Here is a 27,222-nt window from a genome sequence, read left to right as displayed (position 1 = left end):
CACACGTGAATGCACACCCATATACCTACACACACCCACATACAGACCTCCCTACACACATACACACCTATACACACAGACCTCCCCCCTCCATAATCCCTTTTCCTTATTCAGTGGTATTTGCATCAGCAGAACAGCCCAGGCTGTCCTGGGCTCATTTTCAACTCTTCTTCCTAGTAAAGACACTCTTACCTCTTGGAGGAGACTTACCTTTTTTCTGCAGTAAGTTTTGCCTGGCCTTGAGGAATGCCAGGATATCATTGTCTGTCTGACTGTCTCCAGTGAAAGGAATGGATGAAGAAGGGCTTCCTAGGACCCTGAAATAATTGTATTTCACATATTACATAAGGCAACATCTGACATTTGTATAATGCTTTCAACTTTTAAAATGCTTTTACATCTGTCATCTCATCTGATCAGTGGTGGAGCTGGGTTGTGCAAAGAACACTTGCTGAATTTGCAATCAGAGGACCTCGGCTCCAATCCTCCCAGCTCCGCTGCGTACTCCCTGTGTGACTTTCAGTGAGTCACTTCAACCTTTCTCAGCTTCAGTTGCCTCGTTTGTAAAGAGAAGGACATAGACCAAATTATCTCTGAGGTCCTTTTAAGCTTTAAATGCTTCATTGAAATATTTCATTTTCCAACAGCAGCACTGTTCATGTTGGACTCTACCATCATCATTCTCCTTCCTTCTCCCTAAACCTTCCCCCTCCAAGTTCATCAGCAGGAACCTCACCATCAGGGAGATAGTATCAGTTATGGTACTCACTCTGTATTCATCTCTGCCCCCCCAATTGGAGGGTTGGAGGCTGGAGCAAAAACTGCTCCTCCCAAAGTCTCCATTGTAAGAGGGCTCAGAAGCCCAGCCAACGTACTCCTCATTTCACACCCAGCCCTATATACTATACTGCTTGGATGTAACTCCACCATCATCATACCCCCTCTGCCCCAGCTGGGTACCTCCCCTCCCCATCATCTCCCACCTCCATCTCCTTTTCAGTTTCCTTTTGAGTGTTGTCTTCCACCATTAGACTGTAAGCTCCTTGAGGGCAAGGACTATCTTTCTTTTTCCTAGTTATACACCCAGCACTTCAAGCAGTTCCAGGCACATAGCAGGTATTTAATAAATATTTATTGTATCATAAGTACAATGATTCTAAATTAAGTGATTGGTCAGAGTTTATATTTTCTTTCTCATCCCTCTGGCAGTATTTTTCAACCTTGGTCTCTTAAACCAGTGGAGATTACAGGTCGAAGGCTCAGGCGAGTAAGCAGTGGTCCTGAGACAGAGGAGGGATGCTTAGCACATAAGTGTGGCAGGAGTGGCTGGTTCTTTGAGAAGTCATACCCAGCCTTTTAAAGTTGTGACGCTTTTTCATTTGATTTTTGTAACACCTGATGATGTTCTCCACTTATAAGTAACAGTAATAATAGCGAGCATTTACATAGCACTTTAAGGCTTGCAGAATACTTTATGTTATCTTTATGTTTATGTTTGATCCTCACAACCACCCTGGGAGATAGATATTGCCATTTCTGGTCCCCATTTTACAGATGAGGACATTGAAGCCAAGAGCGGTGAAGTAATTTGCCCAGGGTCACACAGCTAGTTAGTGTCTGAGGCCAGATTTGAACTCAGGTCTTCCTGACTCTAAGCCTCAGTGCTCTTATCTGTGCCTTCTACATAATGGATGTCTAACTTTAAAATTGAAAGGAAATGAATTCATTTCTCAGAGGACTGAATGACACCCTCAGTGTAAATAGAGACACCCTGGGATGTTCCAAAACCAAGTCAGGAAGCCCTGTCCTCGGGGGTATTTATTTTGCCTTCCTCCTCTATGACTGCTCTCTGTACAAACAGATTAGACAAACAGGCCAAGGGATTGCTGGGCTAATGGCTTTCTCTGCTGTCTCAGGACTTTTAAACAAATGTGTTTCCAATTTACAGTCACTGGACTTCAAAAACAGACCTAGTTCTACACCAGCCGGCTTCACTTAGTCCTAGCGACCTACAAGGAAGAGTCCTTGGCATTTGTGGAGGGCTCAGTGGTGGCTTGTTGCCTGTCAGTGACCCTGCTCTGAAAGCCCATTTTCCCTGGGCAGGGGCCCAGGAGTTGTCCTATGCTGGGTAGAGGGAAGCATTAGTTCTGTGTCCTGAGGCTTGGGAGCTGAGCATCAAAAAGGCTGGGTTTGAGAGACTTCCTACTTGCCTGGTTCCCTCCCTCTGGCAAGATTAATTGAAATTGAATCCAGTCCAATTCAACAAACATTTTTAGGTTATTTCCTGCCATTATATCAGTCAATAGTCATCAGGAATTCCTTGGTAGCCAGAGTTCCATTGTGGACTAAACTCCTTCAATATATATCTCTGTGCGAGTGTGAGTGTGCATGTGTTCATATATATGTATACATATACATATATATGTGTGCGTGTACATACATATACACATATCTATCGACATAAATGTTTTATTCATGCTCTCACTTTTTAAAAACATAGCGTCATTGCATAATGTGTGAGCTTCTTAATCTGGGAGTCTGTGGATAATATTTCAAGGGGTTTGTGAACTTGGATAGGGAAAAAATTACATTTTTATCTTCACTAACTTGTAACTGAATTTTAGTATTTCTTTCTTAATGAAAGTAGGCAACCAACATTTTTCTGAGGAGGAGGTCTGTTGGCTTCAATAGACTGACAAACAAGTCCATGACATAGAAAAGGTAAAGAACCCTTGGGCCTAATGAGTCGTGCACCCCTATCCAATGCCACCCTCCCCTTAAGTAAAACAAATCGACACATGGCCATATGGGACCACGCATGCCTCACTACACACCTCTCTGCTGAGAAGCTGGAGGGATGCTTCACTGACAATCCTTAGAACTGGCTCTGCTCTGGGTGACTCTTCTCCTCCTCTCAAACCAGCTTCCCTTTCCATGTTCCCTAGATGCTTGCATGCCCAGAGAGGGCCTCCTGAGGCTCAGAGACATTGTGAAAATGGAGGAAGCAAGATCAGCTGATGTTTGGAAAGGGAAGCTCTCGGTACAACTGCTGTGCCCAGAAACTGTCCATTCTCTCTCTAATGTTTGGATTTTAAAAGGCTTCTGACCTGTTCTACTGCTAACTCATGCAGATTATCCTGGCTGCAAGGAGAGGGAGAGAGAGAGAGAAAGAGAGAGGGAGAGAGAGAGGGAGGGAGAGAGAGAGAGAGAGAGAGAGAGAGAGAGAGAGAGAGAGAGAGAGAGAGAGAGAGAGAGAGAGAGAGAGATCAAGGTTGGATCTTCCCCTATACTTGGAGTCTCTGAGCATTTCAGCTTGCAATGATCTCTCTTCTGAACTATAGCATTTACCATGCCAAACACAGGATACTTAGCATATTATTTTGGACTGTACCTTTGATTTAATTGATATAGAGAACTTTCCATAGTGATGCATATTGGCACTAACTCTATAATTTATTGTCTCAGAGAATTACCTGGGCCATAGAGGTTAAGTGACTTACATAGGGTCGCATGGAACCCAGCTCTTCCTGACTTCATGGCCGACTCTATCCATTATGCTCCGTGAGTACTTAACACATACTTTCTGGTAGTGTTATTTCTTCATTTGTGTATTCCTCATTTCTCTATCTAGGCTGTAAACTTCCTGAGAGTAGGGGCTATCTGTCTCAGGCTTCTCTGTATGCCCCACAGTCCTTGAGGAGGTAGTGTGGCATACTGGAAACACCCTTAGGTGTTACCAAATCTAAAGAATACTGGACTGGGGTTTGAATTCAGCCTGTGATACTAGCTCTGTAAAGAGGGACAAGTTTACCTCTTTGACCCTCAGTTTCCCCATCTGTAAAATGGGGGTAACAACATAAGGTTGTTTGGGAGGATCAAATGAGATAATGTATATAAAGTATTTTGTGAACTTTATAAAGTACTGTATAAATGTCAGAGATGAATCAGAAAGACTTGAATTCAGGTCCTGCTTATATGAGTTCAAGTCTGGCCTCAGACGCTTACTAGCTATGTGACCCTGGGCAAGTCACCTCACCTTGTTTGTCTCAGTCTCCTCATCTGTAAAATGAGCTGGAGAAGGAAATGGCAAACCACTCCAATATCTTTGCCAAGAAAACACCAAATAGGGTCATAAAGAGCTGGACATGACTGAAATGACTGAACAGCAGCAGCAGCCACAGCAGCAATCCTCTTAACTTCTCAGTCTCCTAGACAGTTCTCTAATACTACAGCAGTGGAGGGAACGTCCACACTGGAAATTCCTTACCACAAATGAAATCATGGGCTTGGTTCTTTCCCTTTCCTGCAGAGTCCCTGCCACACCAGTCATTATCATACAGGGCCTTTTGTGTCCTCTGTTGGTTGGCTGATTGGAATCACTATTTGGCCCAGACGGCAGATGTGAGTAGGAATAAAATGCTTATTATCTGTTTTGCAGAAAATACTGGCATACTGAATTCAGCCAGTGAGTAGCCCTCTGAACCCCTTGGGTTCTAGGGACTGAAGGCCTTCTCCCTTTTTACAGTTTCTGAGCTGCCTTCAGCTTCTGGCCTCACTTAAAAATAAAATGGGCCCCAGGATTCACTTGAAAATAAAGTCAGTTTGTCAGTAAAATGCAAATGCAGAGAAAATTTTAGAAGTGATTTGAGAAACTCCTCTTCTCTGTCCTTTGATTATTCTGGGATGAGACTGGAGGAATTTTAGGAGTGAGAAATGAGGGAACCCAGCCAGACTTGAGGATGCTAAGTTTTTGAGTCAGTGTTGGTCAGCATTTGACCCTTTCCTTCAAAGTATGTCTGTCTTGTGTCACATATTATTTTTAAAGCTAACCTCTGTATGTCCTTCCCAAGCCCACAGTGCCATACACTTAGAAGACACCCAGTAAATATCTGTCTATAGCTCCTAGGCACTAGGAAGACCACTGGGTGGTCAACTAAGGGCACTTCAGCTTCCTACAGCCTCTGTGCCAGAAGGGGATGGAGTTGGTGCTCTTCAGGTGGCTGCATTCATTCTTAGGATGCCCCTATGGTTTCAATGATCATTTCTGTGGTGACGCTTCTCAGTCAGTTCTAACCTCTCTCTTAACCTCTAGGTATGCATCTTCAGCTGAATCTTGGACATTTCAAAGACGATGTCCCATAGACATCTTCCACTCAACATGACCATAACTGAATTTATTACACCCCCTAGCTTTCCCCTTCTTCCAAACTTCCCTATTATTGTTGAGGGTACCACCAACTACCCAGTCACTCAGGCTTGCAACCTAGGTGTCATCCTTGCCTCCTTTCTCTCACCCCCACACCCAACAGATTGCCAGATCCTGTAGATTTTATCTTCAAAACATCTCTCAAATATGTTCCCCTGTCCTCTGACTCACTCTGCTACCATGCCCGTGCAGGTTCTCATCACCTGACTCATGGCCTATTGCAATAGCCTGGTCATTGGGCTCTGGGCCTATTCCCGTCCATCTTCCATCCAACCATCAGATTAGTCTTAAACTCCAATGGCTACTTATTGACTCCAGTATCAAGCAGAAAAAAAAAATCCTGTTTGGTCACAACCTGCCCCCGCCCCGGCCTTCTTCCACCTTACTCTCTGCCACATACTTTATCATCGGTCTAGTGACACTGGCTTCCACGTTGCTCTTCTTCCTACGAGACATAACATCTCCCTGCTCTGGGCATTTTCACTGGTTGTCTCTCATGCCTGGAATATGCTCCCTCCTTATCACTATTTCCTGGCTTCTCTAGCTTCCTTTGAGTCCCAAATAAAACCCCATCATCTATGAGAAGTCTTTCCTCATCTCCTTTAATGCTAGCAGTACCTGCTGTTTGCTGATTATCTCCAATTTATCCTGTATATGTCTTGTTTGTATATCATTATTTTCATGTTGCTTCCATTAGACTGTGAGATCTTTCAGAGCAAGGCTGTCTTTTGCCTTTCTTTATATCCCTAGTGCTTAGCACAGTGCCTAGCATACAGTAGGCAACTTAATAAATGATTATTATATGTCCAGTGGTGTAGTTCCCTGGAATTACCACGGGGTGGTGCAGTGACTCTATCTAGGCCACCGGACCATGCCTTGAAGAAGAATGATTTTACTGGGGAGCTGAGGGTCTGTTGGTGATTGCAGGAGGTTCCTGGTTCTTCTTGGGAGTTGTCAAGCCTACCTGGACAAGAAGGCTGTGGAACTGTCTTTCTGCCCACAATCAGCCTGGGAAGGGGCCACCACTTCTGGCTGTGGAGGAGACAGACTGACAATCTACCAACTCTCAGCTCTATTTTTATATTTCCATCCTTTGGACAAGGATACAAACCTCTCTTCCAGATAGAGCCTGTCCGGCGGGTTCTTCTGGTTTCTTGATGGAGGGGGAGGAGAAGGCACTTTATTCCTGGGAGTCAGGTCACTGCCAATGACATAAAACAAAGGGCATGGAAAGGGTTGCCAGGGAGGAAATTCAGACCTTGATGGTTATTGTTGGGGTGTGTGTGTGTGTGTATGTGTATTGACATTGATGTATTATCACACTATATTGCTATGTGTTATTAATTTTTAGGCTCCATCCCACTCCCTAAACCCCAAATAGAGCCAAGGCAGTCAGAGTTAGGGACATGGTTGGGGGCAGTAGCTAGGAATGAGGAAAAGTGTCCAGTGTCCATTGGTCGAGTGGAGTCTATTCATCATCCCATCTCTACCAGTGGGTGGAGAGTTGGGGTGGGTCTACAAATAGCTCTCAGGCTCACACCTAAACAGCATCTTTAGGAATATTGGGAAGAGAAGCCATGTAATGATCAGAATGGGGATGGAGAGAAATGTGGTAGCTTATGTAGATGTAGGTGAAAGAGGTTCCTCTATCATCCAAGGCTGAACTAGTTAGGAAAGATTTGGATAGTAGAATTTGCTTTGGGTGGATTAGCCAGAACCAACGGATGATGAATGGATGGGGCAAGGCAAGAGAGAGATAGAAAATAGTTTCCAGGGGAGCAGAGCATGAAAATCTCCAGATCAGGGGAAAGGAGAGTGAAGGCCTAAATCCTGGGAGTTGAGTCAGATAGCTTTGATGCCTAGATGGGGAAGTCTTTCACAGTGGGATGGGGAGGGATGGAGCATGAGGAATTTTCCAAAGTTATGATTCCTGGGTTAGGATAAGGTATCCTAAGAATCACAGGGGAGGGGGAAAGAATTAGGAAGAAAGTACCCTGCTTACCTGCTGATATTCTAGACTCATAAAAAATTGAGGGCTAAAGAAGCAAATTCTGGAAGGCTGAAATAGCTACCAGGCCATCCAAATCCACAGCAAAATAAAACTGAATTTATATGAAGGTAGACCGAGGTTATTAAAGGTTGAAGGTATACAGCCAAGAACAGGCTTAGAGGCTTACAGTTGGTATTAAGGACTAGAATTAAAGCATAAGAATTATTACAACATGTAAACCTGTTACTCTTTTCATCTATAAATTAGAACTCTTCCCCTTATGTTCTCTTGTAATGTTGTAGAGTAAACCCCCCATTTATATTGGTGTGCTGTTATCAGGGCCCAGGGAAGGGTCCTAGCAAGAGGGAAATACCAGAAAAGAAGTGGAAGCAGAACCTATCTGTCCAACCCAGGCTGGCTGATGCAAAAGAGGAGTTTGATAAGATAAACAGGTTCAGGGGAAGGTAGAGGCAGGAATAAGGATTCCACCATTCCCAAGACATATGGTACCACATCTGTCTTCTGGGCCTGGGTGAAGGGAAAAGCTACCAACCTTTCTTCCATGTTAGGGTTGTTGAACTTATTCTCAGAATTTCTTGATGGAAGAGGAGAGGGAGGTGGACTTTTCTTGGAAATCAGGTCACTGCAAATGGAAAAAAAAAGACACAAAAGGATATGAGAGGAGTTTTCTGGGGAAGAAATCTAGAAATCCTGCCTGATTATGTGGTGGTGGGAGGGGGTGGGAATATTTTGTCATGATTATGCAGTTCTCTTTTGATGACTATAACAATATTCTCTTCAGTACCAATTGATTAACAAGCATTTATTAATAATAATAATAATAATAATAGTAACAATAATAGCCAACATTTATATATAATACTTGTGTACTGGGCACTTTAGCATCACCCTTGAATAGATATTTTGTAAGGAATTATATCATCGTTATAGAAATATCATATCCTGGATGGGTGGGGGAGGGGAAGTTTCTCTTTAAAAAAGTTTTATTGAGGTTTTTAAAAATAAAATTGATGTTATTCCCCAGTAAACTGATTCCTTTTCACCTTCCCTCCCCTGCCCTCACCCCAGGCCTTCTCTTGTAACATACGAGTACCATTAAGCGAGAACCAAAGGATGCTTTGCCATGTCTGACAGGGTATCCTCCATTTCGGGCCTGTAGTGTGCCTCCGCTCTTCTGATGTTTCCACGTTGTTTTTTGACACCTGCTCCATGTGAACCTTCCCTTGGCTCATAATTTGCCGGCTGTAAACTGCGCTGGCCCCTGGATCTGGCATTTCTCAGCCCATTGAGTTGCTCCTCAGTTTTGACTTTGAAAGCTGTACTCCCCACTTTGGGCTGTCTATCTATCCCCGGCCCTGGCTTTCTTGTGAGATTTCTCCATCCCCTGGGTTGGTTAACTTTCCAATGTGTTGGATTAAGTCCTGGCTGAGAGTGGATCTGCTAACTGCTTGCTGATCTCTCTAGACTGGCATGAGCTTGTTAAAGCGATATGCCAGGGAGGATACTAGGCAAGTGAATTGTTACATTAAATAAAAAATCTCTTACAGTTGTCTTGTATGCTCGCCTGTGCCATTTTTGACTGGCCAGATATATCTATTGACTAGGGCTTGACAAAAGTGGTTTATTTGGTTCTCCATCTCTCCTCCAGGGCTCTGGGACTAGTTAGGAAGGGAGGAGAGTTATAGCTCTGTCACAGTGGCTTGACTCTTCTTTCTTCCTAGGCATCCAGGACCCAGTACCGCTGCCCCAAATTAGAACTACTGGGTCAGATGCCCATGATGCTAATATTCACAAAATTGGACCTAAGTGGTGAGGCAAACAATCTGTTCTTAATCTGGGAGGCTGGTAAATTAGAAATGGTATTCTGGATTAAGTGTGGCATATTTGAACTCTGGGTAATACTGATTCAGTTCAACCTTCCCACCAAGGTTACCTTTCATCTGTTTTGTATGTATCTTATAGGTACCTAGTTAATTACCAGCTGTCTTCCCCATTAGAAGGTGAGCTCCTTGAGGGTAGGGACAGTGTTTTTGCCTTTCTTTGTACCCCTTGTGCTTAGCACAGTGTCTGACACATAGTAAGCATTTAATAAATACTCATTTACCGATTGACAGTGCCCCTGTAATTTTCCAGCATTTTATGACCTCCCAGTCTTTTTAAATGTTATTATCATCCTGGGGCTCTGCTTAGCAGACTGAATTAGTTGATGTGTTCATTTATTACATTGATAGAATGTAAGCTGCTTGTAAGGTCCCTGTAAGCAGGGAATGCATCATTCTTGTCTTTTTATATATCCCTGATGCCTGGCACATAGTAAGGATATGGAATAATGGACTGGTGATTTCATGGAGACAGGGAAATCCAAGATGAGAAAACTCCCTTTATCAGTGCAGGTTGGTACCTTTTCTTCAAGTACTGAGGTATTAAAAAAAAAACTTTCACAGGGTCACAGGGCCAGTATATGTCAGAGATGGAACTTGAACCAGGCCTTCCTGGACCCAGGGGCCTGTTCCTACCCACAAAGCCATGGCACTCCCACCCTCTAACCCACCTTAAATATATTTCTCCTGCAAGTTGACCTTGGGTAGGAACCCATTTGAGAATGTCATCTTGAGGGAGATCACTGTGATCCATGTGAACCTTAAAAATTTAGAGGACTTTGAGGCTCTTCAGAAACTCAACCAATCTCAGGTCCTCTGGATGCTGTTTTTTTGTTTTTTAATATAGGAGATTTAATTCCACCATCTGTTACATCTTGGGGTCACTAGAACCAGTACACCAATACACAGATTTGCTGCTGTGGAAACCAGAATTTGGCTAACGATGTGCCAAAAGAATGGATGCTGCACAGCTACTCAGTCTTGACTGGATCTGTCGGACCTCTCTGTGCAAGGCAGAGAGTGACTCCATTCAGGCATGTCTGTCTGGGCTTCAAGCCAGAATGACTCTTGCCTTTGAAAGACAACTGGACTCCAACAAGGTTGTTCCTCTTCACCCTTATCTTTATACCAACCTCAGAAAGAGACCTGGTGGGCAGTGTTCCATATCTGCTCTGACAGCTTTGCAGTTAAACATGTAGGCTTTTAAAAACTGTCTATGACTTTTGGTGTTTTGGTGGCCATGTGTAGAATATTCTATCTCTTGTTACGTCCAGTTGTGTGAGGTGCATCCTTACTCTAAAGAACCTATGCAAAATGGAGAAGCCTGGTCTTTATTCTTGTCCCACTCCACTCTACCCCATGAGGTGCTGGGGACACTTTGACCAGAGTGGCTAGTTTTCTACCCTACATAGGACCCTTCTACTGCTGTCAAATTTGTTCATTTGTAACTTTTTTTTAATAAAATATTTTCTAACTTTTAAATTCTAAACCTCTTTGTAATCACCAACAAAAACAAATAACCAAATTGAAGCGGAGGATAAAAATGAGATTGTACACAAATTCTAAGTAATTTACAACTTGTTCAAAATTCTGTATGTTAACTTAAATAAATTAAAATTCCATCTTCTTCAGGAAGCCTTTCCCAATTCCCCTTAATGCTACGGCCTTCCCCTGAGATTTTCTCCAATTTATCTTACATATACCTTACTGGTAATAGCTGTTTGCATATTGTCTCTCCTGTTAAAAAGGAAGCTGTTTGAGAACAGGGACTGTTTTTGTCTTCCTTTGTACCTCAAGGGCTTAGCACAGCACTTGATAGGTGCTTAATAATTAATAAATTAATTAATAATAAATAATAAAAATTGACTGAGCTTGACAAATTAAATTTACAACTTGTTTAAAATTCTGTGTGTTAATTTTAATAAACTAAGTAAAACAAAAAGTCTTTGTTGCTTTTGTATCCATTTTTAGCCTGAGATTTTGTATATTTTTTTTAACAGTCATAAAATTCATGCTGTTCTCATTCTTTTTTTCCCTTAATTATTACTCAAGTATGCTTTTTAACTCAACCATCTCTTGTCTTACCTCCCCTTCAGTTGGGGCCCTGTTTATTTCACACTCTTCAACTGTATTTATTTACCATTTTATATGTAAAGGTTCACTTTTCAAAAGCATATTCGTCCCCAATTAGAGCATACTAATGGGACACTAGAATGGTATTTCAGGTGAGGCGCTATGTTGCATAATAATAATAACAGTACTAATTAGCATTTAGGGAGCTCTTCAGGGTTTGCAAAGCACTTTACACATGTGCAGCTCACCTTACTCTCCACAGTTAAATTTTATTATTGTAACAATTTACTTGTTTACCTAAAACTTGTCCTTCTGTGAAAACTTTGGGTTCGGTTCAACTCTTGGTTCATTCCCACACTCACACCATGTAATGTAATTCTAATTGTTGATGACTGATTTTTAAGCGTTGAGGGCTGGGGCAGCTAGGTGGTACAGTGGATAGAGCACTGAGTCAGGGCCCCTGAGTCAGGAGGACCTGAGTTGAAATTCTGCCTTAGATACTTACTACCTATGTAACTGTAACCACAAGTCCTTGAATTAACCCCATTACTTCTTTAAAAACCAAACCGAACCAAACCAAACCTGCACGTAGATAGGTCCTTTGAGAAGTGGGTCCCTTCTCAGTCATGTAGTTAGTGATTTCTGTAATAGGACAACCCTAGGATTAACCAACTTTGCTCTGAATCTATCCCTTTGTTTGGTGGGCTCCCCTCATAGTTTTCTGGAATCATGGAAAGCCAAGTACCAGCAATCCTTCCCAAGTTGCACTTACACTCAGTGAATGCTCACCCCTACCCCCATGCCCAAGCACTAACCATGGAGAGCAAAGAAGGCTGTGTAGTTTTTGGTAGATCCTGGACTCCTGGTACTTAATAAGACCAGGAGAGGCCCTCAAGGGGGCAGTATGGTGCCCAAGCCCTAATCAATGTCACTTAGCAGATGAGCTAGAAGGTTAGGTATGGGCTAGTCCAAAAATAATAAGCTTATTGCCCTGCATTTAGTGCTTAGGTGATGTGTTGGGAGGCGTGTTGAAGATAGGAGGATTACTAGTATTCAGCTTTCTATGAATCCAGAAAACCAGGGGGAAGCAAAAATCCCAAAGTCAGAGAGAACCAGTTGATCAGATCCAATGCGTCACATCAATACCCACAGTCAGAGGAGAAGGAAGAACTACTAACCTCTCTTCCACACTGGAGTTGCTAAACCTGGTCCTTTGGTTTCTTGATGGAGGGGGAGCAGGAAGGGGAGGGGAAGGCATAATTTTTCTGGAAATCAGTTCACTGGAAACAAAACAAAACAAAACAAAAAGCAGAAGTTTACCAATGAATAAATTCAAGATTTGTCCCTATGAGCTAAGAGAAATGTATTTCTTAGATGATTTATAAATTCATTTAGTCTTTGGAAAATTACATCTGCAGCCAGCATAACTCATTCCTAGTTCTGCAGAGATTTGGTTATCTGGAACCTGTAGTCACTGAGAAAAATGTTGGAGGAATTCCATACTGAAGCAACATGCTGACAATATTAATTACTGTGGGATGACATAATTACCTGCTCTGTCCACTTTGAGGACTATCAACTCTAACAATTCAAATAGTAACTTAATAAAATCTAGCAATTTAAATAAACCTCCAAAAAGCCTGCCTCATCTTAAAAAATTTCCAAAAGACTTATAAATACTGGAACTAGATGGCACACAAAGTACTCATTTTCTCCTCTTTCCTTATCTCTCCTGCCTTTATGCCAACCAGAATCAACCATCCCCCACACTATGGCTTTAATAAACCCAGGGGGTCTTGTGGCAGTCAGACAAAAGAAATTATGGGCCCATTATATTTTTTCCCTTTTGGAAATCTTATTTTTTCTTATATATTTTGGTTTTATGTCACATTCATTTCTGAATGTCTACCCCTCTCTATAGAAACAGAAAGAAAAAAAAAGCAATTTCAGCAAATTGTGTCTGATAGTATACACTGTATTCTACACCCATAGTCTCCCACCTCTGCAAAGAGAGGGGGGAAGCACATTTTTCAAATCTTTTCTGGGCTAAGCTTGGTCATTGTCATTACGCAGTAATTAGTTTTAGTTTTTGGTCTTTCCATTCATAACTGAGGTAGTTATCGGGTATATTATTTTTCTGGTTTCACTGCTTCATTTTGTATCAGCCCATGTCTTCCCATGCATCTCTGAATTCTTCATTTTTATTGTTTGTTGCAGTTTAGTAATAATATTCCATTATACTCACATACTGTAATTTTTTTCAGGTGTGTCTCATTTTGATTTTTTTTGGGGGGAGGCATAGATAAGTAGATTGAACCCAGGTCTAGCCCATTCTCCCTTTCCTTGGTTCATGGCACCTGATCTGGTACTTAAAGCAAAGCAGCGTTTTCTATAAGGAAGGGAGGGGGGCTGCTAGAGCTACCCTGACCCCTCCCCATGGGCATGCTTTTGGAAGACTGGGCACATCTAGTTGGGGAACTGATGGGAGAGGCTGTTTGAACTTTGTTATCTTTCTCTTGAATCTTGATGTCTCAAACCTCCTCCCTTCCCCCACCCTCTGCATGGTCTCCCCCCTAAATCAATAATTCCTTTACTTATAGAAGTTCTGGTGGCCATGTGGTGACACAAAATCTGAACATGAATGTGGATGAAGTATACTCAGTCTGCCCAGTGCCCTCAAGTCACCATCGAAGGCTATTCTTCCATGAGCCAGAATGGCCTTTCAAAGTTGGTTTGCCAATATTCCAGGGTGGGCAAGCTTCCAGTGGAATGATGAGGCCATTGTCACATTGTTTTTGATATGTTTGGCAGCCTGGAGGAAATCCCAGTTGTCTTCTTCTTGCAACATGTCCTGGTAGCTATTTCCAGAAGCAACTCTGAACTTTCAAAAACCTTGGGGCAGGCCACTAGCTGGTTCTGGAGCTCACAGACATGGTTAGCTGTTTGATCATCATGAGCATGCCCTCCTTTTAGCTCATCCAGCTTTAAGAACAGTCCCTGGAGATATGCTTCCAGGTCCTCCTGTACTGTGGTGGAGTTGGCCTCTCTCTTCAGGAACACCTATTTCAAGGCATAGATGAAGTTCTGTTTTCATTTTTAATTGGAAGAGTTGTGATGATCTTCCTCAGTGCCTCCTTCTGCTCCTTCAGGGCACCTTGCCTAGGATGCTCACAGAGCTCCAGTGACTCCCCCCCTCCCCAGTCTGCTTCCTGCCCCTGGACAAAGAGGTGCTTAGAGCTCATTCCTCAGCCTGGGACTTGTGTCTTCTTTCTGACCTTCTGGCTCTATCTCTCCCAGAGAATAGCAGGGAGAATCCCTTTTGACTTCGGTTCTTTGCTACTGCAAACATCACTGCTATGAGTATTTCGGGATCATTCTATCTTTGACCTCTTTAGGGTATGTATCTAGCCTAGTCCCTTCAAAGCATAATTCTGAATTCTTTTCCAGAATGGTTAGACCAATTCATAACTCTACCAACAGTATATCAGTGTGATTGTCTTCCTGCAGCCCCTCCAGCACCGACTATTTTAATCTTTTGTAGCCTTTGCCAACTTGTTGGGTGTGAGGTGAAACCTCAGAAACATATTGGCTGGCATTTCTCTCATTATTAGTCACTTAGAACAGATATTCACATTGTTGTTAATAGTTCAAAATTCTTTTGAGGACTGTTCATAGTCTTTGAACACTAGGGGATGGATCTTAGTCTCAAATATTTGTATTAGTTACTTGTATATCTGAGACATCAGTACTGTATCAGAGATAACTGATGCAAAGATTTTCCCCAGTTGACACTTTTCTTTCTTATCCAAGCTTCACGGATTTTTTTCATGGAGAAAAAAAACAAACAAACTCCAGTTTCATGTAAAAATCATCCTTTTTTCTGTGCAAGGAGGAGGAAATCACCTCTGTCGCTTTTTTGGTTAAGAACTCTCCCCCAATCTGTGAAAGGTACTCACCCGATCATATCTTTTTGTAATCATGTGACCTTTTATGTTCATGTAACCATCAGGAACTTATTGTGACAAGTGGTAAAGGATGTTGGTCTCAACTTTATTTCTGCTGAACTTCTTTCTAGTAGTTCTTGTTAAATAGGGAGTTATTTCTCAAGTAATTTATGTTTTAGTATTTATCAAATGCAGTTATTGTTTATAGTGTTTCTGATTCTTCCTTAGGTAGTCTATTCTGTTGATTTACTTTTCTTTTTTAATCAATATCAAAATAGTTTCATTCCCTTAAAAGCAAAAAAACAATTTGTTGCCTGATTTCTAAAGGGTCCTGCTTACTCTGATGGCTAAGCTCTGTGACTGTATTGTAAAATTGCTTGCGGCTCTATGGCTTTGTGGTTCTCTGGCTAATGTGCAAGAGCGGGATGTAACCACTAGGTGGCAGCATGTACAAAGTTTTCTACTAAGAACACTTTATCCTCTGGGGTGCCTTTTTATAGAAAGATTTCTGGCAGAGAACGTGAGAATCAGCGTGGCCTCTTAGCCTTGCTGAACTGAGTCCTTTACGCCGGGTCAGGGTCTGTTTGGAAGCAAGAACAAGCTGGCTTATTAAGGCCAAAAAGTTGCCTCTGATGAATTAGCTATGGTGGGTTTACTTCTAAGACCCTTATTCATTCTTTGAAGAATTCAGAGGAACAAATCCTTTACCTGCTCCCTCTGTGTGTTTTTACACACATTTGTAATGTTTGGGTATACATATATTTATACATATATATATTTATATTTAGACATATAGCTTTATATTTATACATATGTACATTTATATATTATATAATATATTAGAAATATATAAATTACATAGTTTATATGTAATAAAGATATATTGATATATTTATACATATTTTATATAAGAAAACATGAAGTTTCTGTTACATTAGCACAGCAGTGGATAACATACCCAATGAAGACCAGGGCAGAAATATTTAATGTGATGTTGAATTGAATTGAATATCATTGAACTGAACAGAAACAAATTCCAAACTCCATAAGGCTCAACACATCAGAATGCTGGTCCAAAATAAGGAGGAAAGAACAAAAGCTCATGGCACCCGGTGGAAAGAAACCTGTGTAGAATACACCCTGGTAGTCACATGACAAATTAAAAATTCCAAAGAAGGGGTGGTAGATATCTGATAGGGGTGGTTTATCCTATCAAGAGATGCCGAGTGGGTCATGGAGGAAGATGGTGAATAGCAAGAGATTCAATTTACAGACTATGACACAAAGAACCACAAATGGCTGGCCAGGAGGCTAAAAAGTTGGTGGGATGAGTCAGTAATGTGGCTGTTTGGGCAGAAATTTAAATGGTAGTGAGTATGAGGGTGTGAGATCATTCATTCTCTTATTCAATGTACATGTACTCTCATTGCAATGACTGCTGGAAGAAGGGGGAAGGAAAGAAAGGCAGAGAAGCTTCAAGATTGCCTATCCAAAATTCAAGGTCAATGGTAGTGCAAGGCCCAGTAGAATACCTTGCGGAGGAATAAGACGAAAGGAAGGATTCTTTGGCGGAGAGCAAGACCTCTACAGATGGAAGGGAGGCTGTATAGTAAAGCGGGAAAACATATCTGCCTCTAGCTCTGTGACCCCGGACAAGCCATTTAACATCTCTGGGCCTCGGTTCCTTAAATGTAAAATGAGAAAGTTGGACTGGATGACCTCTAAAGTCTAAATGTATGAGCCTATGAGCTTCACAGACCATATAATCATATTCTAGCCACATGAAAACTTGCTATAGGCAACGAGGGGTATGCAAAATCCCAGAATTGCTCAGTTGCTAAGCACCACCACTTAACCCCCACTGCCATGAAACATAAACTCAACACTAGAATGAATGATCTCACATCTTCATAGTCGCTACCATTTAAATCTCTGCCCAAACAGCCACACTACTGACTCATCCCACCAAATTTTTGGTCTCCTGGTCAACCATTTGTGGTTCTTTAGGTTCCAGTCTGCAAACTGAATCACTTATTGTCCTCCATCCTTACTCTATGACCCAGAGAACATCCCTTCATAGGATAAATTGCAGTTTATGGAGTTCAATTCAATATAACATTGAACATTTCTGCCCTGATCTTCATTGGGAACTTTATCCACTGTTATGCTGATGTGGCTTTGCAATTTCTGACCCATTTTCTTTTCACAACATTGATGACTGAGGTAGTTATATTTAATATCTATGCAGTTTGGGTTTGGCAATCCAAGGAACCTTGGCATTTCTACTTACCACCTGTATGTCTTTGGGGAAAATCACTCCACCTCTCAGCCTCGGTTCCTCCTATGAGGAAGCTGACATTATGGTCTTTAAGGTTCCTTCTAGCTCTGAATCTTATGGACCTATGAATTATTTCAGCCTTCTACCTGACCCATGCTTTGTGGTCATTGAAAATCCATCTGGTTTCAAAAAGTTTCATTTCTAGGTCGACCAGCCTGGATAACCCCCTGCAGCTGCTATAGTTTTTCTTGGAGCCCTGGGAGGATGTTTGGAAACAAAACAATCAAACAGTCATCGACAAGACACAAATCAGTGATGTATTCATTATCAACCTTGATTTGCTTTTGTAATCCAGGTCTCAGATTGCCACTGTCCAGATAGTTTTTGGGGAGAGTGTATCTTTTTGTGAAACTCTTTTGGGGATACTCCTCTGGCAAGTCTAAGAACAGTTTGATTTCAGTTTTATACTCAGAGCTTCTCCACTCAAGGATGTTGACATACCCTGGATTTATTCTTCTGTTACACAATGCAATATTGATATTTTGACCAAGTTGAATGCTGTTTCATACTTTATAAATGCACAGACTGCAAAGACTTAAAATTCTTTGCATTTTTCTCAAAGTTGCCAGACTTCATGTATGTAATCAGTAGTTGTAAAGTAAAGCTGGCATGAAAGGCAGCCTTGTTTGGGACCTATGGAATCCTCTAGGTCTGTCCCAGTGAGGGGGTGTATTATGTGAGTGAAGAGCTTACATTATGCTAGTTAAACAACTTCTAATTCAACTTTAAAATTACTTAAGACCCAACATTCACATTTGTCATCCCTAAATTTTGAATCATGTTTTGGATGGGGCAGACCATCTATCCATCCATTTCTCTCTCTGTCTCTGTCTCTGTCTCTCCCTCCAAATCTTTTTCATCACTGTTTGGGAAATGGAAAGTCCTACTTAGTACTACAGGATGAAGAAGCAAAGAGTATACCCATCTGTGACTGATGGGCTTCCTAGTAGCTGGGCCATATTATCTAAAGTGGAGGGACATGCTGGAGCTAAGAATGGAACTTAGAATGATGACTGGGGAAAATTCTATCTTCCTAGCTGGGTTAGATTATCCTGAAGACATTGAGATGGAGGGGAGGACCATGAGGAGCTCAGGCTAAAGTATCAGCCAGAATGGCAATAGGCACTTGGTGCCAATGGAGTAGGAAGAATTTGAAAGGCCTTTGCGTTTCTCAATAATAATAGCTAGCATTCATCTAGTGCTTTAAAGTGTGCAAAGCACTTTATAAATATTTTCTCTTTGCATCCTCACAACTAGTCTGGGAGGCAGGTGCTATTATTATCCCCATTTCATACTGGAGGATATTGAGGCAGCCAGAGGTTAAGTGACTTGCCCAGAGTCACATAGCTAGTAAATGTGTGAGACTGGATTAGAGATCAGGTCTTCCTAACTCCAGGTCCAGTGCACCATCTGCTGCACAGCTGCCTCCTTTATTTGAAAGGTCTAGGGGAATGGCTAACTGGGCAAGCTCAATGCTTATTAGTATTTGCAATCTGTATTTCACATTTTCAATGAGAAATCTCAGGCCTATTCTGTCCCACATACTTCCAAAATATAGCTCTTGACATTTGAGGCCTTAGGCCAAACCATATGGAATCTCCCTCAGGACAGCTCTGGCTATACAAATATGATGGTTAAGAAGATGGCGACAGCTGTGGGTTAGTTATAAGACACCAAGCCAATGCTTGGGTGGGTCTGAGAGTCAAGGACTATTGTGTCACTGACAGCATGACTAGAGCAAAGAAAGGAAATGGTCACTCTCTAGACCTAGCTTATAGAATACGGGCTACAGGGAAAGAAAGCTCTGCTTATATTCTGAAGCCCTTCTGGATCCTTGGGAAAAGAAGATGTATCTCTTCTATTCTGATACTATGGGAACCTGCCAAAGTTTTAATGAAAGCCTTGCTAAGGACAAGGAGTGCATTTTAGCTGCCCGTTAACGTACCTGTCCAGGCTGCATGCCAACCACTTGTTGGCCACCTAACCCCAAGCCACGCCTTCCTGGGTTTTTTTTTTGGCATGGGTGTAGCTTATACAAGAAGTGCTACACCTCTTTCATCCATTTTTGACACAGCAACACACATTTGCCAGGATAGGAGTTAGAGTACTACTCTGCCACCACCCAACAGCTGTTTGAAGCTCTGCAGCTCAGGGCTCAATAACTTCCTCAGATTTCATCTAAGATCTGTCCCATGGTACTGATGCCTCAATTTAAAGGGAAATATCCAGAGTCTAAGTCTAGAGCAGGGCTTCTTGACTTGGGGACACCAAGTTGAGATATATATATATATATATATATATATATATATATTATATGTATATATATATATATATATATATATATATATATATATATATATATATATATATATATATATATATATATATATTTCAGTATAATTGGTTTCCTTTGTAACCCTATGTACTTTGTTTTATGTGCTTAAAAACATTATTCTGGGAAGGGGCCCACAGGCTTCACTAGACTGCCAAAGGGGTCCAGGACACAAACAAGCTTAAGAACCCTTGGTCTAGATTTTCTACTCTTAATTAAAAGTAAAAAGCAATTTGTTCCCTCAGATCCCCACGGCACAGTGCAATCTCTAAGGAGACCCTTAAGTGAAGCAAAACTGAAGTAAATGAGAGAAGCCAAATACCTTTGCTGGATATTCTGACACCCTTGGGAGACCGTCCCCTTACCTTTCATTGGTGACATGTGACTGCGATTGCTGTTGATGCCAGGATTCTGGAGTCCGGGGAGAATTTTCTGGCAAGGATTTTTTCTGTTGGCCCAAGAAGAATTTTTATAGAATCCCAGGAACATGTAAAGTGGGGAGGGGATCTTCTAGAAGAAATGAACAATGACCCCTACTCTGATGACTACTACTGCTCCTCAACTTTATAGCACTTAAGTGCTATAAACCCTTAAGGGTTTATGACATGTCCTATATGCATTTATATCATCTGGCCCTCAACACCCATAGGGGCTGGAAAGGCAGGCATTATGGAATCACAGCATTTTAAGGCTTTAAGAGACCAAGGTGGTCATCTAGCCCAACCCACTGCTGATAAAGAAGCCCCTCTGTCACATATCTGTCCAGCCTTTGCTTAAAGACCTCTGATGAAGACCTTTGCCTCCTTTGGAAGCTCAGTTTGCTTTTGGATAGCTAATAAAGGTTAGGAAGTTTTTCCAACAACCCTAGTTCTGCTTCTGGGACCGATTCTTTACAAATGCTTGAATGCTGTCCTCCCGTTCTTCTTTCTCCTACTCTCCTTCTCTTCCCCTGTCCTGGTCACCCTCCAGCTTCTCGGTATTCTTCCTAAAATGTCGTGCACTGATCTGAACACAATACTCCAGATATAATATGACCAGGGCAGAGTATAGCAGGGCTGCCATCTCCTTAGTCCTGGATTCTGTACCATTTCTTAGAGGATAACTACTCAATATAGGGTAACATATCCCTAGCTTTTTTGACTTCCAGATTATATAGTACTGACTAATATTAAGTTTGCAGTCCACTAAAATCCCCAGTCTTTTCAGGATAACTGTTGTTGACTCTTCTCTCCCTTTCATCTTCCCAAATCCAACTTGTTTCTAAGAGCTGTCAATTCTATCTTTATAACACATCTTGCTTCTTCTGACACAACTATCATCCTGTTACAGGCCCTCATCCCCTCATGCCTGTACTATTACAATAGACTGCTGGTTGGTTTGCCTGCCACAAGTCTCTCCCCACCCTAGACCATCCTCCACTCTCTGTCAAAGTGATCTTCCTAAGGAATATGTCTAACTATGTCATCCCTTCTCCCCACCCCACTCACTAAACTCCAGGGTCTCTCTGTCATCTCCAGGATCAAATATAAAATCTTCTGTTTGGCATTCAAAGTCCTCCACAAACTAGCTCCATCCTCATTCTTCTTCTTATGCCTTACGCCCTCCCACTCTGTACTCTGTAACCCAGTGACACTAGCCTCCTCACTATTCCTCAAACAAGGTAGTCTGCCCTGGGATTATGGGCATTTTCACTGGCTGTCCCCCAAACCTAGAATTGTTTTCCCTCCTCATCTCTATCTACTGGCTTCCCTGGTTTCCTTCAAGTTTCAGTTAAAATCTCACTTTCTTAGGGAAGCCTTTCCCCATTTCCCCTACTTCCAGTACCTTCTTTCTGTTGATTAATTCCTGCTTAGCCTGCATAAAGCTTGTTTGTAATTAGTTGCTTATATGTTGTCTCCCCCAATAGATTATGAGCTCCTTAAGAGCAGAGACTATTTTTCACCTTTCTTTGTAGCCCTAGTGCTTAGAATTTGCCTGGCACATAGTAGGCACCAAATAAATGTTGACTGACTTGTCCTATAAGATCAAATTTGACTTGTATTAAGGTAGCTAGTTTATCTTTCTTGTTACCCTCATTTTGTGCATTTTTGTATAGACATCTGAGGACAAGGGTTTTATTAATGGCTTCCTTCTTGGGTTTTGTTGCCTCTGGACTTTTGGGCATCTCAGTAGAATGGGAATTCTATTTTGGGGAATCCCAATATAATTGAGGGCAAGGGCTATATTCATTTTTGCATTGGCATCACAGCACTTAGCATAATTCGAGGCACAGAGTAGGTAATGTTTATCAAGTTGAATCACAATGATAATTCTTTTTACATTGCAGCTACTCTACATGTTATCTAGGATGGTGGGTGTATGTGGACAGTTTTCTCCTCTTCCCTTTTTTCAAGTTCTTTTTTGATTAGATTTGTAAGACTCCAGGTAAATAAATTCTTACTAGCCTTTGTAATGTGCATTCTTTCCCTGGCCAGGTTCCTGTCATTCCTATATTTTAAGCCAGGGTTTAAAATTCCAAATTCCATTTTCAATCGTTTTTAGCCAGCTGTTCAACTTCCCAATTTGTGTTTTTTCTATTCTGAATCTTTTACCTTTGCTAGTCAGCATGGACGCACCACCTAGAACTCAAATGTTTAGAATTTTTTTACTGTAGCCTTCCTAATTTTTGGCACTGTTTTCTGGGTTCCTTCCATCTATTTGTGTCCACAAGAGTCATCAGAAATGAGTTTTAGTCTTGTATTGGGAAGACATGTGACCTCTCTATTGTTGCTATCAGTTCAATAAATAACTTGGTAGACTTCAATAGAAAGTCATTAACCACCATTCTTCTCTTCTTCCTCTAACCTTTCCTGGATGAACTCTCACCCCTTAAGACTTGTGGATCTACTTTATCAGTCCTTGAAGTACAAACATCTGGTTCCTTCTCAGGGTATCCAGCTACCTCATTTTCCCCCCTTTGGCTTCAATTGTTTAAAGGCCCTTCTTCTTTTCTTCTTTTGTGTCATATTGTTGTTTGTACTTTGTTTTCAAAGAGAACCAGTGACATCATGATGTTGGGGGTAAATAGTGGATGATAGATAATGATTTGTGAGTGAATTGGATTTAAGTGAGGCAGAGTTGTACAAAGTTGTCAGCCTTACTCTCTCTTCCAGAGTCATCAAAGTCCAATGGCAAGACAAGAATCAGGACAACTGGTAAAAGCCTGGAGGGCAGTGGATGACCTTGGAGTCTTCAATGTCCAACCAAGCTACACTTCACAGTGTCTGCTTCAGCTGCCCTCATGGCTGTTGGATCAAATTGTTCTCATCCTCCCATTCTACTGAGGGAAATCTTAATAGGCTTGGGGTAGACACCCTTTTAACTCACTAATGGGTTTGAGGCCTGTTGGTTATCCTCAATCTGGCTTAGCCCATCTGCCTAGTTAATATTATTCCACCCTTCAACTTTCTAATATTGATTAGGATTCACCTCTTCCTCTTCAGATCTTTTTTCTTGTTATATTTTCACATTGAAACTTGTCTCCTTATTTTTAAATAACCATAATTGTAGAAATAGAAGGAACCTCAGGGGCTCTATAATTCAATCTTGTTTTTAATGTAACTTTTATTTTACTTTTTTGTCAATTAACAAGCATTACTTTTCCTTTCATCTCTACCCTTTAAAAAAAAAGCTCTTGTAACATATACATAATAAAACAAAACAAATTCTTACATTGGCCATGTCCAAAAATGTTACCTCATTCTGTACCTGAAATCGATCACCTGTTTGTCTGGAGGTGGGTAGCATACTTCATTATTAGACTCCTAGAATCATGGTTGGACACTGGATTGATCAAATTTCTTAAGTCTTTATTTAAGCTGAGGTATAATAAAATTTGCTTCTGGGTCTTATTTTAACTCCGTGTAAATCTTTATTTCTAGTCTGTTTCTTGTGAACAACATATTTTTGGATCCTGATTTCTAATCCATTCTGCTAAATTATATTTCGTGGGTAAGTTCATTCCATTTACAGTTATGATCGTTAATTGTATATTTACCTCCATCCTGTTCCCTTTTACGTTTTCTTTTTGTTTCCTACTCCTTGTTTATGAAGAAGAGGATGGTGACAGAGAATGAGTGAGCTCACTCATTCTAGCACCAGTATTCTAGGGCTGGTGTAATCTGCTTCTGTTCCCTGATCTTCTTCTCTTTCCCTCTCCCATTGTAGCTTCTTATCTTTTCTTTCAAACCCCTCTTTGAAATCCACCTTTACTAATTAATTAATTTTGCTCAAGACTAACATTTTCCCTAATCTACCATCCCTCTTATTTTTCCCTTTCCTTCTATTCTTTCCCACTTGCTTCCCTATTAAGTGGCATGTATTTCCATACCCAACAGTGTATACAGTGTGTGTGTATTCTTCCTTCCTTTGACAAGTTCAGATAAGTTCTAGTTCAAGTATCACTTGCATCCTTCCCTTACTCCTTTCTCCTCCTTTGTAAAAATTTCTACTTGTGCTTGCCAATTATGTGAGATAATTTTCTCCATCTTTCCTCTCCTTATGCCTCCTCCCATTTATTCTTCTTCCCCTCCCTTTCCATTTTTCTTTTAAGATCTTCAAACAAAACAGAACAAGCCCTCTGTCTAATTAAACTCTCTCTATGACCACTTATGAAGATAGAGTTCTCAGGGGGATGCATATATTATCTCCCTACATTAGAATATGATTTTTTCTTATTTAGTCCCTTATGATTGACTGTTCATGTTTATCCTTTTTAATGTTTCTCTTGACTCCTGTGTTTATATTTAAAAATTTCTATGCATCTGGTCTTTAGATTAGGAATGCCTCCATTTCATTAAAGATCATTTCCCCCCCTGTAGTAAACCTATATCTTTTGGTTTCTAGAACATGGTATTCTAAGTTCTCCTCTCCTTTAATGTAGTGGCTTATAAATCTTGTGTGATACTGACCATAGCTCTTTGGTACCTGAATTCTTGTGTTCTGGCTGCTTGGAGTATTTTTGTTTCTTTGACCTGGGAGCTCTGGATTTTTGCTATAATGTCCTTGGGAAGTTTTCCTTTCAGGATTTCTTCTAGAAGGTGATTGGTGTATTTTTTCTATTTCCTCTTTGTTCTTTGTTTCTAAGAGATGTAGGCTGCTTTATGATTTCTTGAAATATATATCTGGGCTCTCTTTTTGGTCATAGCTTTCAGGTAGTAAATCACTAATTAAGTTATCTCACCTCAATCTGTTTTTCAGTTAGTTGTTTTTCCTGTGAGATACCTTACATTTTCTTCTATTTTTTCATCTTTTTGACTTTTTAAAATATTTCTTGTTGTCTCATGATGTCATAATCTTCTCATTTGATCCATTCTAATTTTCAGGGATTTTATTGTTTGAGCAAAGTTTTGTACCTCTTTTCCCAAGTTGTTAAATTCTATTTTCAATTTTTTTCCATAGTTCTCCTTTCTTTTCCATTTTTACCTCTAATGCTTTCAATTAGAAAATCATTTTTAACTCTTTAAAATCTCTTATGACATGTCTTCTATGAATTCTAGTTAACCATGTGCCCTAGCTTTGAGGTTTTATTTTTGCAGTCATTCTCTTCTTCTAGCTTTGTATCTTTAGTTTATCTCTCAACAAAATAACTCTTCTTGGTGGGACTCTTTTTTGTTGTTTTTGTTGTTGTTGTTTTGTTTTCTCATTTTCCCAACATACTTTCTGACTTCAGAATTTATGTTAGGGCTGGGTTCTATGCACTTCTGGAGGCATTATCTGGGTTGAACTTGTGTTCTTGTGGTTCTTGCGCTGCTGCTTTCTTGAGGGTATTAAGTGTTGTTATTCCATAATTTCAGGAACAGCTAGGGCTGTGGACTTCACAACTTCCAGTCCTTTCAAATTGATTTGATCCAGGGAAAAGTCTGGTTGCTGCCAACCTGCTCTAAGGTCTCTAAGTTCTTGACATGAGTTTGGTCTAAGCAGCACATCTGTGGGCTTGCCTCTGGTTGGTTGAAGGTTGAGTAGACTGCTTCTGAATTCGGCCACTATAAGAAAGCTAAAAAGCTTTGCTTTTCAGAGTGAAAGAACTGTAGGTTCCTCCTTTGTCTGAGTTTTCTACCCTGGTTATTTTGCTGCAGGCTTCAGACTGGGCTGGAGACTGGAACTGAGATCCCTCCTCAGCTCCTGGAGTCAGAGTCATGCAACTGCCATTTCCTTCTGAACTTGCTCTTTTCTCAGTACATAGCCTAGGACCTGGTCCCCTCCTCAATTTACCCCAAATCTATGACCCCAGAGCTGCCATTTGGCATCTGTTGTTGTATCCTATACAAAGTTAAGACCCTCTGTGTGGTTTTGGGACCTCTTCTTGCCCTAATAGACAGCATCAATCCTCTTTTAGTACCTACGCTAAAATGTTCTACATGGCTGTTCCTAGTTCCTAATGTTCCATGGTTTATCCCTGAGTATCCCCCGAGTAGACCTCTCTGTCTATGTCCTTATGCCAGCCTCGTGTAGAAAAATAATTCACTGTGGCTTTTCCCTGAATTTCATAGTCGAGATGGTCCTTTTTCTAGCTTTTGGGGAAAGGGTTATGGGACAGAGCTTGGCTTGACTTCTTTCTCCTGTTCCACTATCTTGGTTTCTGAGTCAACTTTCTGAGTTAACTTGGTTTCTGGAGTTAACTGAGAAAACTGAGGCCAAGGTAGGTTTTGATTTATCCAAAGTCACACAGGTAGTAAATGTCAATGGTAGGACTTGAACCCAGGCCTTCCTACTATAGAGCCAGTGCTCCCCCCCACTGTATCGCTCACATCTTTGATATCCTCGAGCATGCAGAAGTAATCCTAGACCTCTTTCACCTTCTCTTCTAGGAGGGAGGCTAGCCCACACTTCAAACATAGATATCAGTCACTTGGTCACGATGGAAATATGAACATTGTATGTTTATTGCAAGACCCTGCAATATCGGCCCTATTCTCCATCCATGCTTGCTTCATGATTGTTAAAAGATGCTTTTAATATTTCTGTTTTTATGGATTTTTGTAGGTTTTGTGCCCTAATAAATGGTAAATTTTTGTGAGGATGCCATGCATAGCTAAGAATAGGTATATAACTTTCTGTTCTCATTTAATATTCTCTAAAGGGCTATTATAAATTATATTCAGATCCTTCATTTATTTTTTTGTTTTCTTGTTGATTCAATTCACCTAGGTCTGAGAGAGGATAAATTGAGAATCCTCACTATTAATAGCACCAACCTCCCAAGGTTTTTGTGAGGATCAAATCAGATAATATTTGTAAAGTGCTTAGCACAGTGCCTGGCATATAAAAGGAACCATATTAGTGCCACCTATTACTACTTACTACTACTACTACTACTACTACTACTACTACTACTACTACTACTGCTGCTGCTGCTGCTGCTGCTGCTGCTACAACAACTATAGTTCTAATGTCTATT

At 41.0% G+C, this 27,222-nt stretch overlaps 1 protein-coding gene across 2 annotated transcripts in view; it reads right to left on the bottom strand.

Moving 5' to 3' along the window:
- KIF6 (kinesin family member 6) overlaps nucleotides 1-27,222 on the bottom strand; it is a 477,193-nt gene that overhangs the window by 14,846 nt on the left and 435,125 nt on the right. For both annotated transcript variants that reach the window (XM_020999471.2, XM_020999469.2), the window contains exons 19-23: nucleotides 20,150-20,232; nucleotides 12,349-12,450; nucleotides 7,750-7,839; nucleotides 6,318-6,407; nucleotides 211-317 (exon numbers count right to left, since the gene is read on the bottom strand). In XM_020999471.2, coding sequence (XP_020855130.1) covers nucleotides 211-317; nucleotides 6,318-6,407; nucleotides 7,750-7,839; nucleotides 12,349-12,450; nucleotides 20,150-20,232 — 472 coding nt within the window. The remainder of the gene's footprint in view (nucleotides 1-210; nucleotides 318-6,317; nucleotides 6,408-7,749; nucleotides 7,840-12,348; nucleotides 12,451-20,149; nucleotides 20,233-27,222) is intronic.

The sequence above is a fragment of the Phascolarctos cinereus genome, unplaced genomic scaffold (genome assembly GCF_003287225.1).
Source record: "Phascolarctos cinereus isolate Bilbo 61053 unplaced genomic scaffold, phaCin_HiC Scaffold_5;HRSCAF=322, whole genome shotgun sequence".
Lineage (NCBI taxonomy): Eukaryota > Metazoa > Chordata > Mammalia > Diprotodontia > Phascolarctidae > Phascolarctos > Phascolarctos cinereus.
The sequence above is the reverse complement of the archived record's forward strand: the minus strand, read 5'-3'. Positions and strand labels throughout refer to the sequence as shown.